Source organism: Nicotiana sylvestris, chromosome 3 (assembly GCF_000393655.2).
Source record: "Nicotiana sylvestris chromosome 3, ASM39365v2, whole genome shotgun sequence".
NCBI lineage: Eukaryota > Viridiplantae > Streptophyta > Magnoliopsida > Solanales > Solanaceae > Nicotiana > Nicotiana sylvestris.
Window position 1 is genome coordinate 135,639,737 of NC_091059.1, and position 14,877 is coordinate 135,654,613.

The 14,877-nt window shown below is 38.1% G+C and overlaps 1 protein-coding gene across 1 annotated transcript; it reads right to left on the reverse strand.

Annotated features, from left to right (window-relative positions):
• Positions 1-9,485: 9,485 nt before the first annotated feature.
• On the reverse strand, positions 9,486-14,877 carry LOC104233863 (gibberellin 20-oxidase-like protein). The gene is made up of 3 exons (XM_070168605.1): positions 14,303-14,877; positions 13,317-13,912; positions 9,486-9,662 (listed from the first exon to the last, which is right to left on the reverse strand). Exons 1-3 carry the CDS (start codon positions 14,656-14,658, stop codon positions 9,619-9,621), a joined length of 996 nt encoding a protein of 331 aa, XP_070024706.1. The 5' UTR covers positions 14,659-14,877; the 3' UTR covers positions 9,486-9,618.

The following is a 14,877-nucleotide window of genomic DNA, read 5'->3' on the forward strand; positions in this document are numbered from 1 at the left end:
CACAATTCATCCCAACACTACTATCACCCTTCAGAGCCCCATTCTTCCATTAACCAAGCCCAAACATATACTCAGCCTCCGGTTCGCTCGCAATGGCGCGCACCGGCTCCCCAGAACACACATACACCACTGCAAAACACCTATTCACCACCAAGAGCCTACAAGAACCCTCCAGGGGCAGGTTTCCGGGGAAATCAGGCTTTCAGAAATGAAAAAATACAAAGAACATTCACTGAGTTGGGGGAAACCTATACTGCCGTGTTCCACAAATTAAGGCAGTTAGGCTTGTTGAGTCCTGTTGAGCCCAGATTGCCAAATCCCTTTCCCAAAAATATGGACCACTCGGTAAGCTGTGAGTATTGTTTGGGGGCTCTCGGACATGATACCGAGAAATGTTGGAAGTTGAAACATGCAGTACAGAATCTTATTGACACCAACAAGATTGAGGTTCAGACACCAGAGGCACCCAACATCAATCAGAACCCGTTGCCGGCACACCTTGAAACCCACATGATTGAGCTAATGCACGAAGGAGGGAAGCTAAAGAAACCCTCACAAACAGTGATGATGATCCGTGTCGGTTCAAAATAAATGTTAACCAGTGGGAAAATGGTGGTATAGTTGGAAAAGGTGGATGACAAGCCAGTTATGGTGTTGGGAAAAGGGTCCAATGAGGCAGATGTACAGTTTGTGGGGTTGAAAGCAAAAATCAACAATTGAATGGCTACTCCTCTTCCTATACGAAGGGAGTCTTGGTAGTGGGCTCTGATTTTCTTTTTTGTTGTCTGGATTATTCCAGGGGTTGTAATCCAGATCTTTCTTGTGCTCGCCAAAGTGTGAAACCTTGCTATCCCGTATTTTAATAAAGTGAAAGTTTTTTTCCTCATTCCTTATTTTGTTTTAATTTTTCTTCTTATTTTTCTCTTCTGAACAGTTCTCTTTCTACTGGTTCTAATGACATGGCATGCACGACGGATCTTCAACCTAGTCTAAAAAAAGAAATCAATCAATCTGATTTCGAACTTATAGTACAAGATTGTGATGATAAGTCGGAATACGATAAGGATGAAGCCTTCAGAAAAATTAACAGAGAGTTGAGCCAATTTGAAAAAAAGAAAAGAGCCCAACTCAAATGACACGGAAGCCGTCAATCTAGGGGATGCGGATGACATCAGGGAAGCTAAGATAAGCATCCACATGGAACCAAACATCAGGGAAGAACTAATCAAAGCACTTACTGAATTCAAAACATTTTGCATGGTCATACGACGACATGCCAGGCTTAAGCACCAATCTAGTGGTTCAAAAATTGCCCACTGACCCGGCATTACCCCCCGTCCAGCAAAATTCAGAAAGATCAAAACCAACGTGAGTGGGAAGATTAAGGAAGAAGTGACCAAACAGCTGAATACTAAGGTTATTCGGGCCGCTCGATATCCTGATTAGTGGGCTAATGTGGTGCCAGAAAAAAAAAACGGAAAATCCGAGGTATGTATTGATCATCGCAATCTAAACAGAGCAAGCCCGATGACGCTTTATGATCCACAGATATCGAAGGGAAATGCGTCGACATGGCTATCAATTCTGACGCAGTTAAGAGATATTATGATTTCTGGTAATTGTAATTGTTGTTTGTTTGTACTTAGCATTTATCAGAGAATGAAATGACGGAGGCAATTCTTTCTTCTATCCAAACACTTTGACCTTTGCTTCCCCTTTTGAGCCTTATTTACTCTTTCATACCCCTCTTTTGGAATCAGTAATGAAAACGAAAAAAGTAATGATAATAAGAACAAAAGAAAAGTCAAAAAAAAAACAAAGGAATGGGAACTACGTTGGACCTGATTCCTCAAAGAAGGATACGTAGGCGCCTCACGGCTCGGTCATAGTGTAACATAGTGTGCATAAGGTAACATAGTATGACAAAATAAAAATCCCCGAGCAAGAAAAACTGGGGCAGAAGTTGGCGCTTGTAATTTTGTCAAGAAAGTTTGATTCCAAGAGTTGTACTATTTTACCCCTAAAAATTATTTTTGAACTTTGGATACCCCCTTCTACTTTCAGCCATACACAAAAACCCCTATTAATGTCCAAAAAAAGACCTCCCGATCAGTATCTGAGAAATGCTAAGTCAATTCAAATGGAAGTCGGGAATAACACTCTGATCCCCAGCAAAGAAGAAGATCATAAGCTGAAAATGAATTGATAGCCGAAAGAATCCCCAACAGAGAGAGTTATATCGGCAGCACTCCAATCCTCAGCTGAAAAATAAAATAAAATAAGAAAGTCTTATCGGTGAAAACCTTCAGAGGCACCATAAGGCGACGAGAGTTGAGAGAAATGAGAGAGTCTTATTAGTGAAAACCCCTCGAAGGGCACTATGAGGCGACAAGACAAGATTGGCGGGAAGGATCCGCATTTGGCAAAGAGTTGAGTGCCTGTTTATCCCCAGCAACATGAGGCCGTCTGGAAGGTTGATTGATACAAATAGACTGGGTTGATTAATCCGGAATGCACGACATGATCGTTGGAATCGGTTATATCATTCAGATAAGTTCTTTTCTTTCCTTTTCCCTAGCATTTGTTCAGAAAGACTTCTTCTTTTTTCTATTTTTTGAAATCATCACTTTTTCATTTCTTGGTTTAAAAAACTTTACCTTCCCAGCAATTTGTTTTTGAAAAGGATTTTCAGAGCTTACTACCTGTTGCCAAAATGATGCAAAGCAAAATGCGAATAGGACACGCCAAAGACAAGGCGATAAAGAGAAAAGAAGTTGGTCGTAAGACCAAATGATGAAAGGGGCCTAGATCCCAATACGACCAAATTTCCAAGGGAAGATGGAGAAAAACAGGAAAACAACAGTTGAGAAAATTGTGGACCTAATTCCAAGAGGGCCCCCGGCAGATCATCGAGATGTAGGAGCATCCCCGACAGATTTTCGACCAAGTTCCAAGAGGGTTGGACAACATAGAGTGGGGAAGGGAGAAAGGGAAAAACCATCCCAGTAGGAGTATCATAACCAACCACCGCGTTTTAAACTAACAAATTTTGTTTAAATTGAAACAGGTAAAGGAAGTGGCATTGATGACAGAAATGCATGCCATAAGAGAGACTGTCAAACTGGGGCAGAAAATTTTCCTTTCATTTGGAAAATTTTCTGGAAGTCAGATACCCATTCGGGGTAGAATGAATATAGCACCAGTCTCAAGGGAAGTGGTCTTTGAACCAGTTTTACCCCCAGCATAACAAGTTTTAATAAAAGAAGTTGTTCCCCAGCAGACAGAACAAAGGGATGACATTTGTGCTCAGAAAAGCAAAAACCATTATCATCCCCAGCAGCTTCCAGAAGAATGATGTATCAATTTGAAGGGATAAAATTCCCCAGCATCATTATCCTCAACAACGTTATCCCAAGAAGATAACACTTTTATCCCCAGCAGTGTTGAGAGAAAATAAATTCTGAAAAAAAAAAAGAAAAAAAATTGAATTTGAAGGAGGGGAAGAAAGGAGACTCCCGCAGTGGTATTATCCCCAGCAAGTAAGAACAAAGCACAGCGGAGGATGAAAAACTGAAGAAGAAATCAGGCGTCCACCTGGAGAACAAGGAAGAGAAATGGAAGTATTAGCAGTCAGGCGTCCACCTGGAGAACAAGGAAGAACAGTTGAAGTATCAGCAATCAGGCATCCACCTGGAGAACAAGGAAGAACAGTTGAAATATCAGAAGTCAGGCGTCCACCTGGAGAACAAGGAAAAGCACCAAAACTGGGGCAGAAGATTTTCTGCCATTGTCGAAAATTTTCTCGGAAGAACGAGGAAATCAATTCAAGTTTTAAGAGATAGCAAGACAACACGATTCGAAGAAAAACAGTCGGAGGTAAGACAATTCCAAGATTTTGAAAATGGGATCATCCGCCCTCGAATAGGATATTGTTGGGTTCATCCGCCCTCGAATAGGATATTGTTGGGTTCATCCGCCCTCGAATAGGATATAATGGGTTCATCCGCCCTCGAATAGGATATTTTGGGTTCATCCGCCCTCGAATAGGATATAATGGGTTCATCCGCCCTCGAATAGGATATTTTGGGTTCGTCCGCCCTCGAATGGGATATTTTGGGTTCATCCGCCCTCGAATAGGATATTGTTGGGTTCATCCGCCCTCGAATAGGATATTGTTGGGTTCATCCGCCCTCGAATAGGATATTGTTGGGTTCATCCGCCCTCGAATAGGATATTGTTGGGTTCATCCGCCCTCGAATAGGATATAATGGGTTCATCCGCCCTCGAATAGGATATTTTGGGTTCATCCGCCCTCGAATAGGATATTGTTGGGTTCATCCGCCCTCGAATAGGATATAATGGGTTCATCCGCCCTCGAATAGGATACTTTGGGTTCGTCCGCCCTCGAATGGGATATTTCGGGTTCATCCGCCCTCGAATAGGATATTGTTGGGTTCATCCGCCCTCGAATAGGATATTGTTGGGTTCATCCGCCCTCGAATAGGATATTGTTGGGTTCATCCGCCCTCGAATAGGATATAATGGGTTCATCCGCCCTCGAATAGGATATTTTGGGTTCATCCGCCCTCGAATAGGATATAATGGGTTCATCCGCCCTCGAATAGGATATTTTGGGATCATCCGCCCTCGAATAGGATATTTTGGGATCATCCGCCCTCGAATAGGATATTCTGGGTTCATCCGCCCTCGAATAGGATATTTTGGGTTCATCCGCCCTCGAATAGGATATTTTGGGTTCATCCGCCCTCGAATAGGATATTTTGGGTTCATCCGCCCTCGAATAGGATATTTGGGTTCATCCGCCCTCGAATAGGATATTTTGGGTTCATCCGCCCTCGAATAGGATATTTGGGTTCATCCGCCCTCGAATAGGATATTTGGGTTCATCCGCCCTCGAATAGGATATTTGGGTTCATCCGCCCTCGAATAGGATATTTGGGTTCATCCGCCCTCGAATAGGATATTTTGGGTTCATCCGCCCTCGAATAGGATATATGGGTTCATCCGCCCTCGAATAGGATATTTTGGGTTCATCCACCCTCGAATAGGATATTTTGGGTTCATCCGCCCTCGAATAGGATATTTTGGGTTCATCCGCCCTCGAATAGGATATTTTGGGTTCATCCGCCCTCGAATAGGATATTTGGGTTCATCCGCCCTCGAATAGGATATTTCGGGTTCATCCGCCCTCGAATAGGATTTTATTTTTTAAAGTTGTTGAAATCAGGAGCCCCCTCTGAAGAACAGAATGGCGATGTATTGGTTGAAGAGAGGAATGACATTCATTTTTAAAGTTGTTGTTGAAGTTGGGAGCCCGCCCATAGAACAGAGGCATACATTTCAGTCTTTAATTTTCAAGCATTGAACTTGGGAGCCCGCCCAGATAACAGAGGCATACATTTCAAGTCTTTAATTTTCAAGTATTAAAATTGGGAGCCCGCCCAGATAACAGAGGCATACATTTCAAAATCAAGTCAGAGGACAATAAAACAGAGGGTTACAATAGGAATCCCCAGCAGGAAACAATAAAATTCCCCGGCACCGGGAAACAGAAGGTTGCAACAAGAGGTCACAGTACAAACTCAAGTACATGTGTCAAAAGAAGTAAAGCACCGAAAGAAATGCAAGCAGACAAGGAAGCAAGGCAACAAAAACAAATTGTACTCTAGCCTAGCTTCTTGTTTTTTTAAGCACGGTGTAACAAGGAGATCGGTAAGCAGTAGTAATAACATGCAACAACAGTAACATTGCAGTCCAACGGTAGTCCCAGTTACCAAAATTTCTCGAACTACATTGACCTGATTCCTGTTTAGCCCAGGATATGTAGGAAACCTTTGAAGCAAAGGTTCGGTCAAATCTTTTTCAAAAAAATGCTTCAACGGAGTACTCGGATGGGCAAAAATCGCTCGCTTTATCTTTGCACGAAAACCCTTCGTGTCTCCGGGCAAAGAGGGGCAGCTGTAAGCACGTGATTTTTGCCCTATATGAGAATTACTCCCAAAAAATTCAAAAATAAAATGATTTTTCTTTGGTGTACAATTTTGTGATATTTTGAAGAATTATTTGTATTTGTCTGTGCGTGTTTATTCGCTAAATTAATAAAAAATACAAAAATATGTCGCATTTTGCATGTAGGATTTAATTCTACAATTGTTAGTAATTAAAATTGTTTTACAAAAATTAAAAATTACAAAAATAGGCATCGTTTGCATTTTTAGCATTTAATGTCCAAATATACAATTTTATGCTTAATTAATACTTAATTGTGCGTTAATTGTTATTGGGAGTTAATTTGCGCCTTTATAACTTAATTTAGTTCTTAATAATAGTTTAAGTATTTTTATAATTTAGTTTTAGAAAAATAAAAGAAGAAAAGAGAGCGAAAATATAAAGAAAGTCGGAATTGGGCCTCTTCTTCAATTTCAAGCTATAGGCCCAAAAAATGGCCCAATCTTCCCTACGACCCAGTCCATTTCGAACTGGGTCGACCCAGTCCATTAACCCAACACCCCTTCTTCATTTTTGTCCACCACAAAACAAAAAAAAAAAAAAAAAAAGTGAATTATCACTATTAATAGTTTTATTTTTTGTTTTTTTATATATATAAAAAAATCCATTCTTTTCCTCGATTTTTTATTTTTATTTTAAAAAAAATATATATATATAGTAATTTCGGAAATGATTTTAAAAAAATAAAAAATAAAAAAATAAAAAAATGTAAAAGAATGTAGAAAATTTAAAAAAAAAAGTAAAAAGTTTTAAAAAATTTAAAAGTAAAAGAAGGTTGGAATTAAAAAATAAATATAAAGATATCTGAAAATTTAAAAAATTTAAAGTAATTGAAAGTAGCATTTTTAAAAGAAAAAGAAAAGATAGTGGTTTATTTTTTAAAGAAAAGTTAAATAAAGTGAGATTCTCTTTTAAAAAAATAAAAAGTGGGATTTTAAATAAGATAAAGTAATTAAAGTTGGAATTTTAAAAATAAAAGTAAATAAATGTGGGATTTCTTTTTCTAAAAAAATAAAAGCAATTTGTAAGTGGGATTTCTTTTAATTAAAAAAATAATAAAATAATAAAAAACAAATCTGAAAATTTCGAAAATTTTGCTATAAATAGAAGAGAAAATTTAGGAAGAAGGGTGGAAAAAAAGAGAGGAAAAACTAGATAGAGAGAAGAAAAAAAGAGGGGGCGGAGTGAGAAGTATACACCCGATATACATTCTGTATACACTGAATATACAGGGGCAGAATTCATTTTGGAGAGTTTTGAAGTTGAAAAAAATAGTTACTGCTTCATTGCCTCGCTTAAGATCTGAAATAGTCAGAACCTTCCTGCCTTTTACTTCTTCACTATACTTGGAGTCGTTTATAGTCTCCTGGGTTTTCTGCTATTCCTACTGTACTGGTTTGCGATGTTGCTGAATCTGCTGTTGCTGTGTTATTACTGCTGCTGACTTCTCCTTCTTTTGTTCTTGTACTGCTGTTTCCAGGTACACATTTGTACAATCTCGGCTTGAAGCAAAAAATGAAATATTAATCAGGCTTTGTTCCTGTTGAATTCCTCCTGTTTAGATTTGTGGTTGAATATAATTTTTCTTTCTTCGTATAAAGATGTAGTTGAATGATTAATGAATAATGAGGTTGCATATGTATACTTTCTTCATCTAATAATGTTAGTTTAAATTACGGAGAATAATTAATCTGTTTTGATATTATGGTCAATCTCATGTTCTAGTATTATTGAATAACAGAATATAAAATGAAAGCAGTTTTTCTTTGTACAAACTCGATCGCAATTTTCCATTCGCATTAGCCGTAAACTAATAACTAATAAGTTACGTTTTTCAGCATGTAAATAATTAAGAGATTTTCTTTTAGTTTAGAGACGAACTTAATAGAAAATATAGTCATTGTAGGTTTATCCTGTAAAAATAAAAATGAGACGAGCCTCGCCAAATAAAACGTATAGATTGCGGGGCCCTCACAAAATGTATGGTTTAATTAGAATTCGGAAGGACCGTTTAGCGAATTTCACGGTCTTCCCCAAAATAATAACGCGATAGTCTCTTTAGGCACGTGTTTAATATTTTACTTTCTTAAGCCTGGGTGTGCATTTCATGTGACCCGAATCCAAATTCCAAAACATCAAATAAAACGTGTTCCGGATTGTGGGTGCATTTCATGTAACGCAGTCCAAAGACGTGTTTTAAGCGATGTTCATATTTCTTTTAAAAACAATAATAATAAAGCGGTTAAAAGATAAAATTTGCACATAAGTTCATATTTGTATAAAATCAGACAATCAAGCCGAATATAACAGTTGAGCGACCGTGCTAGAACCACGGAACTCGGGAATGCCTAACACCTTCTCCCGGGTTAACAGAATTCCTTATCCGGATTTCTGGTATGCAGACTGTAATATGGAGTCATTCTTTTCCTCGATTCGGGATTAAAATTGGTGACTTGGGACACCCTAAATCTCCCAAGTGGCGACTCTGAAATAAATAAACCAATCCCGTCTCGATTGTCCTTTAATTGGAAAAACTCCCTTGCACCCTCGCGGGTGCGGAAAAAGGAGGTGTGACAGCTCTGGCGACTCTGTTTAAACCGCTTTTATTATCGTCATTTATTTTTATAGAATTGCAACGTCGTGAAAATGCATCTCGAACCACGTCACAATCAATGCACCCGTGGTCGTCGACACATTTTGACTCCGTTGAGATTTGAATTTGGGTCACATCAATGTGCACCCGTGTTTAAGAAGGTTAAATTATTAAAGGTGCGCCTAAAGCAAATAGCGTATTGTTATTTTGGGAAGGCCGTAAAATTCGCTAAACGGCCTGTCCCGAATTCTAAGTATTTTAATATATATATTTAGAGGGCCCCGCAGCTTGTGCATTTTGTTTGTCGAGGCTCGTCTCATTTTATTTAAAAGGATAAACCTGCAATGACTACATCTTTACTATGTTCAGTCTAAAATAGAAGAAGGAAGATACATGTCGATTCAAGTATATGCTTTGGGCCTAATTCTTATCAATTTCTGATTAATTATTCATAAAGTAAAAAAACGTCATACTTTATGAGAAATGTTCTAATTTGACAAAGAAATTACATGACAAAATGCTATGCTTATATCCAAAACATCTCTTGAATTGAATTCAAACTAGACTCATTTAGGCTAGATTAAGGGAATTAACCCACTAGGCATTATTACCACTGGGGGTTCGAACGTGCTCCTATATACTGCCTAGCGGGTCCTGATGAAAGAAACTAAAATAAAACAGAACATCATTGTGTAAGGTGGAAGTATTCTATCCTATGCATATCATTATAGCTAAACAGGAATCCGGTCAGTCACTATGTCAAATATTTGTACATTCTACGTACTGTACCATTACTTAACTCATATCAACAAACAACTATAAACTAAGATACAAGAGGCTAAAACTCAGTTAAGTATTAACTAACTAGATTTTTTTTGCTATTAAATTACACACTAATCAATTTATACAAAGAAATCAATAGACCATGAGCATTACAAACAGACATTTAAACTTCTTCGAACTCCTTTCATTTCATGCTTTCGAACTGTTACAGTTTACACCAACATGAGACTTGAAATGTGTACCTGAATACTGAATACTGAAATGCAAAGAAGAAGTGGAAGCAAAGGGGTCAGCAGCAGCAGAAAGCAGAACAGCAGCAGCAACAACAAACGAGGCAAGTAGAATTAAGAAAACAACTAGACCAAGTTCCAGAGTAAACCAACAGACCACCAGCAGACTCAATTGGATTTAGAAGAAATCAGTGTTAAACAAACAGATCAAGGCTAGTGAAATCAAGACAGCATAAAAGTATGCAATTTCTAGTTTTGTCTGTCTGAGTTAATCAGACAAAGTTCTTTTCCAGTTTTCTGTTTTCAGAACTTCACTCTTCTAAAAGTGTTCCCTCTCAATTCACTCTGTTCTTATCAATGTCTGTCTCTGTGTGTGTCTCTATTTCTCAGAACTTCAGCCCTCAATGATTCAGTCTGAATCCCCTATGTCTGTCTCTCTAATCAGATGTCCTCCCTCCTCTCTATCTATAAAATTGATGGAAGTCCTCCTCTTTTATAAGCCTAAAGTCATCCCTTTAACAGCCTGTTTAGACCATCAGAATACCCTCCCATGTGCTGCCCCTTTTCAGTTTCCACTTAGCTAATTAAGTATAAACAAAACCCCATGATATTCCCTTGGCAGGCTTACCTTTAGTAATGTTTATTATTTCTGAAACTAAAGTAGGGTGTGGGCAGCAGGATGTAGTCTGACAGCATATGCTGTCAAACTATTTAATTCAAAAAGCCCTTAGGCAGGGCACAGGCTGTTCACAAATGCACATGTTGTGCACAAGTGCACATGCCCTCCAATTTCAAAACTGTAACTAAACAAAACATTGATTTTACATTTCTGATTCAAATTAACAATTATAAGCACTAGACTCAGTTCTTAATTGATTCAGGCAATGTTTAACTGCAGCAGGTCAATTTGTTATTGTTCAGATAGTTAAAACTAATTGACGACACATGTCGACTCGACTATATTAATCATAACAGGTACAATCGTAGCCAAAATCAGACATTTAAAAGTATCAAGCATATGATTTGAATTATACTGACTAAGCAGAATTGTACTCGAGGAGTCAGCTAATCAGTTCAAACTTGAAGCTCAATTATTCGCACAGCACATACACATATACACATCATCAGTAATAAGTAGAAGAAAGAAACAATCAAACACAAAGGCTCGGGCAAGGTGGACAGGACACAGTTAATAAAACTCAAAACAACAGATTTCACCAAACATGAAACAGCTTTTAGAACAATCACATGGACTAAAACAAATAAAGAAAAGAAAGCAAACTCACCTTAAAACTCGAAAAATCAAAAGTCTTGACTTGGATTCGAACAGGCCTTTCTTAAGGCTGAACGGACTTTAATCGAAGTGTTTCTCAGATGAGAAACACTTCGATTAAGGTCCATTAGACCTTAATCTTTTGGTTTGAACAAGACACGGACCATCGACGAGGACCTTTAAAGTTCCAAAAAATAGATCCGGAATTCGTGCTTCCCTGGTCAGATTCGGACCAAACCAAGCATGGTTTGGTCACGAGGGGGGTCCGGGGACTGTCTGGTGTGAAGTTGAGGTCGATTGGTGTAAATCGGGTTCCGACTCGAATCTTCGAATGAAGATTCGAGAAGGTGGGAAGGGATTCGAACTACGTGGTTAACAGATCCGTGTTCCGGATGGCAAGGGGGTTCTATGGTGTTAAGGGCGGGGTCACCGGCGTCCGTGCCGCCGGTTTTCATGGTGAAGGATACAGGGGCGGCTCTAGGGTTTGGTGGGGAAGGAGGTGAAGACGGAAGCTGGGGTATTGGATAGGGGGCCGGGTGTGGTAGGAGGCTTATATATGGAATGGGTGGGTTGATTTCAACCGTTGGATGAGACGATATGGACGGCTTGGATCTGAAGGTTTAAACGAAACGTCGTCGTTTGGCTTAGTAAGGGTCAGAATTGGTTCAGGTAACGGGTCGGGTAGTGGGGTTATGGGTGAGAGATCCGGACCGTTGGATCGGCTTGGTTTGAACGGTTGTGATGGATTGGCATCGAAACGACGTAGTTTTGGTGTTAAACTACGTCGTTTTATGGCCTGGGGGTGGGCTGTTTGGACTGGTGGCTTGGGCTGTTCATTTGGGCCTCCGATTTTAAAAATGGGAATTGGCCCAAGTTCATTTAAAATGAGTTTTAACCTTTTTTCTTTATTTTTCTAATTTTCCTAAACATACAACCTAATTAAATAAAACTAAACAACATTAATTAATACTTAACGTATTTATTACACATACTAAAATATTAAAAGTAGGTAAAATTAAACAAGGCAACAAATCAAGACAAAAATGCGTATTTTGTAATTTTCCATCTAACAAACGGATTATGGTTTAAATTACGCATGACACATACATTTTGTATTATTTTTTTTTTTTTAATAAAGATAAAAATGGGCAAAAGATCATAAATAATTAACAAAGTGCCATGTAAAATCCAAAATTGTACAGGAGGACCATTTGTTATTATTATTTTTTATTTGTTTTTTCTTTTGGAGCGATTGTCGCGCGAAACAAAAATCATGTGCTCACAACATTGATCTAAAAGTAACTTTGATAAAGTAAATACTTTTTTTTTGTTTTATATGTTATATATGATGATAACAAAAGAAAAAAAAAATCTTATTTGAGAATTAAATAATTCATAAGAAAACAACACACGCTTGATAAGAGTTGGACAGGTTGGATTATGACCCAAAATTTAACATATCCCGACCTAGTCCATCTTAGCCCAAATAACTTTTGGACGGGTCAACCTACCCAAAATCAGCCAAATCCGCCCGTTTAACACCCTTACCCTTAGAAAATAAGAAGTCCCTTAGGTGCCAACGAACTAATTAAAAAAAAGTCCCTTGCTGCCAATGAACTTATTAAATAAAATAAAAAGTCTCTTATCTGAATGAGGAGACAATTTTGCCTAAATCCCTTGGTTGACTAATTATATTCCCAATCATTTGGTGTTCTGGTAGGCTTTTTTTTTTCTTTTTCTTTTCTCTTCCAAGTTTAGATGTTTCATTTCCAGCTAAGTTGATAAGGCCTTTTTCCTTTTAAATAACCTCCATTAGAATATGCATTCAGGATGTCTTTGGTGACCTCTAGATAGTGCAAAAGGTCAAACTTAAACCAGTTGTCACCAGGCAGAGTGGAAGCAAACTCATATGCCGCAAAATTGGGGAAAGAAAAAAGAAGAAAAATACCATACATTAGATAGAATTCAAAATTTTAGATTTTTGTGGCAGAGTTATCGGTACCTATGCCAGGATGTAGTAAGTATGCAGGAAAAAAATTATGTACCTATGCTACGAAGTAGTAAGCATACAACAACAACAAAAAAAAATCCAGTATATTTCCACAAGTGGGGTTGCAGAGGATAGTGTGTACGCAGACCTTACTCTTACCTAATGAAAGTAGAGAGATTGTTTCCAAATAGTAAGCATGCAGTAAAAAATATAAAATACACGCAAGTTACACCGAACAATACTTGAAAAAAAGAGAGTAAATAATAACTTGAGGCTTTGAGGAGGAGAAGGACAAATTCAGCTGCCAATATAGTAAAAATGTTTTTTACCTCACTTATCAAAATAAAATATTGTTATCACCTGGAGACACATCAATGGGAAGAAGAGAATGCTATAATAAAGATAGTAATTATTTACCTGCGAAATGTTTTACTGTGAAACCAACTTTCTCAAACTTGCCTTTCTCATTGCTTTCTCTAAACTTCAAATAATCAGCACAAACAAAAGGCTTATAGACCCTCAAATTTTCACTACGAACAATCTCTTTCGGGGCAACAATCAGTTTCTCATCTTCAAAACACCAAAAGAAAGCGATGGAAAATCGACTTACAGGCTCTTTTAGGACAACTCTGTGCTCAGATGATCTCAATTTCCCATTACTCCAAGCCTGCAAAAGATCACCAACATTCACAACAAGAGTGTCTTGACAAGGATCAATATCCATCCACTTGCCTTCTTTGGATCTAACTTGAAGACCACCAACTTCATCTTGATACACTATTGTTATGCAGCTCATATCAGTGTGCATGCCTAGCCCTTCAACTTCTTCTTCCTCTTGTACATTTGTCGTGAATTCGGGTGGAGTATAGTTGTTTACTCTTAGATAGCCATGACAATTCTTGAATTCAGATGCAAATTTCTGCTCAAATTCAGGGCCTAAGCTCATCAGTATGACCTCAACAATGCTTTTGGACAGTTTCTCCATTTTGCTCCCATACTCCTCCATTGCATGACTAGGGGACATAAGAAAACAATGAAAGCTAAATTGTTGCCAGAGAAACAAACCATGTGACAAATGATCTTAAAGTAGTTTGTGATGTATTCAAGAGAAGAAAAAGATTCTTCTGGACCATAAAGCACAATAAATAAAAATGTAGCGTTAAGTGCATTCTATGGTGTGGCCTAGCGGTCAATAAAGCAGAGGAAAACCAAGGGTCCAATCCAAGCAGAGACAGACCCATCTGCCACAACTTTAATGGAAAAAGTTACTCGGTACTGTGCTAGTGAAAGATAGCAGGTATCGGATGAATAGTCGAGATGCATGTCAGCTAGCCTAGCACCACATTATAAACAAAATAAAATAAAATAAAAGATGTAGTATTAAGTTATTTTTTTTGTTTTACCTGAACTCGTGAATTGGCTGGTTGATCAGTGCTTGGCAAGTGCTTTGCACAGAGGCAAAGAAGTCAGGTCCAGAAACCCTCAGGCTCTCAAAGAAAGGGGATGCAATGAAATGGGGAGTGTAGGTTCTTATATTTGATAAGGGTCCAGCTTTCAGCTTTACATCAGAAGGAAAACTGAAAATCTGGTTAGAAACGAAATGAAGTTGTCTACATAAATCTTTGGGAATTCCATGGTTGCGGATGTGAAAGAAACCCCATTCTTTACAAGCTAAAGAAAGGGACTTAAGGGAAGATGAACTAAAAGGCCTCGAGATATCGAAAATGGGAAGTTTCACAGAATTCTGAGATTCAGACATGCTCAACAAGTAATGATCAGCAGATCGATATATTAGTTTCTTCAGTTGGAAAGAGTACCAGGACTAAGGTTTAACCTTGTAAAAGAAATGCATGCATCCTTCAGTTAACTGTGTAGATAAACTTATGTAGTAGAATGAGTCACAAGAATCGCAATTAGGACAAAATAGTCTCCAGAGAAATGAAAATAAATAATTGTGCAGGATATAAAGAATGTTCAC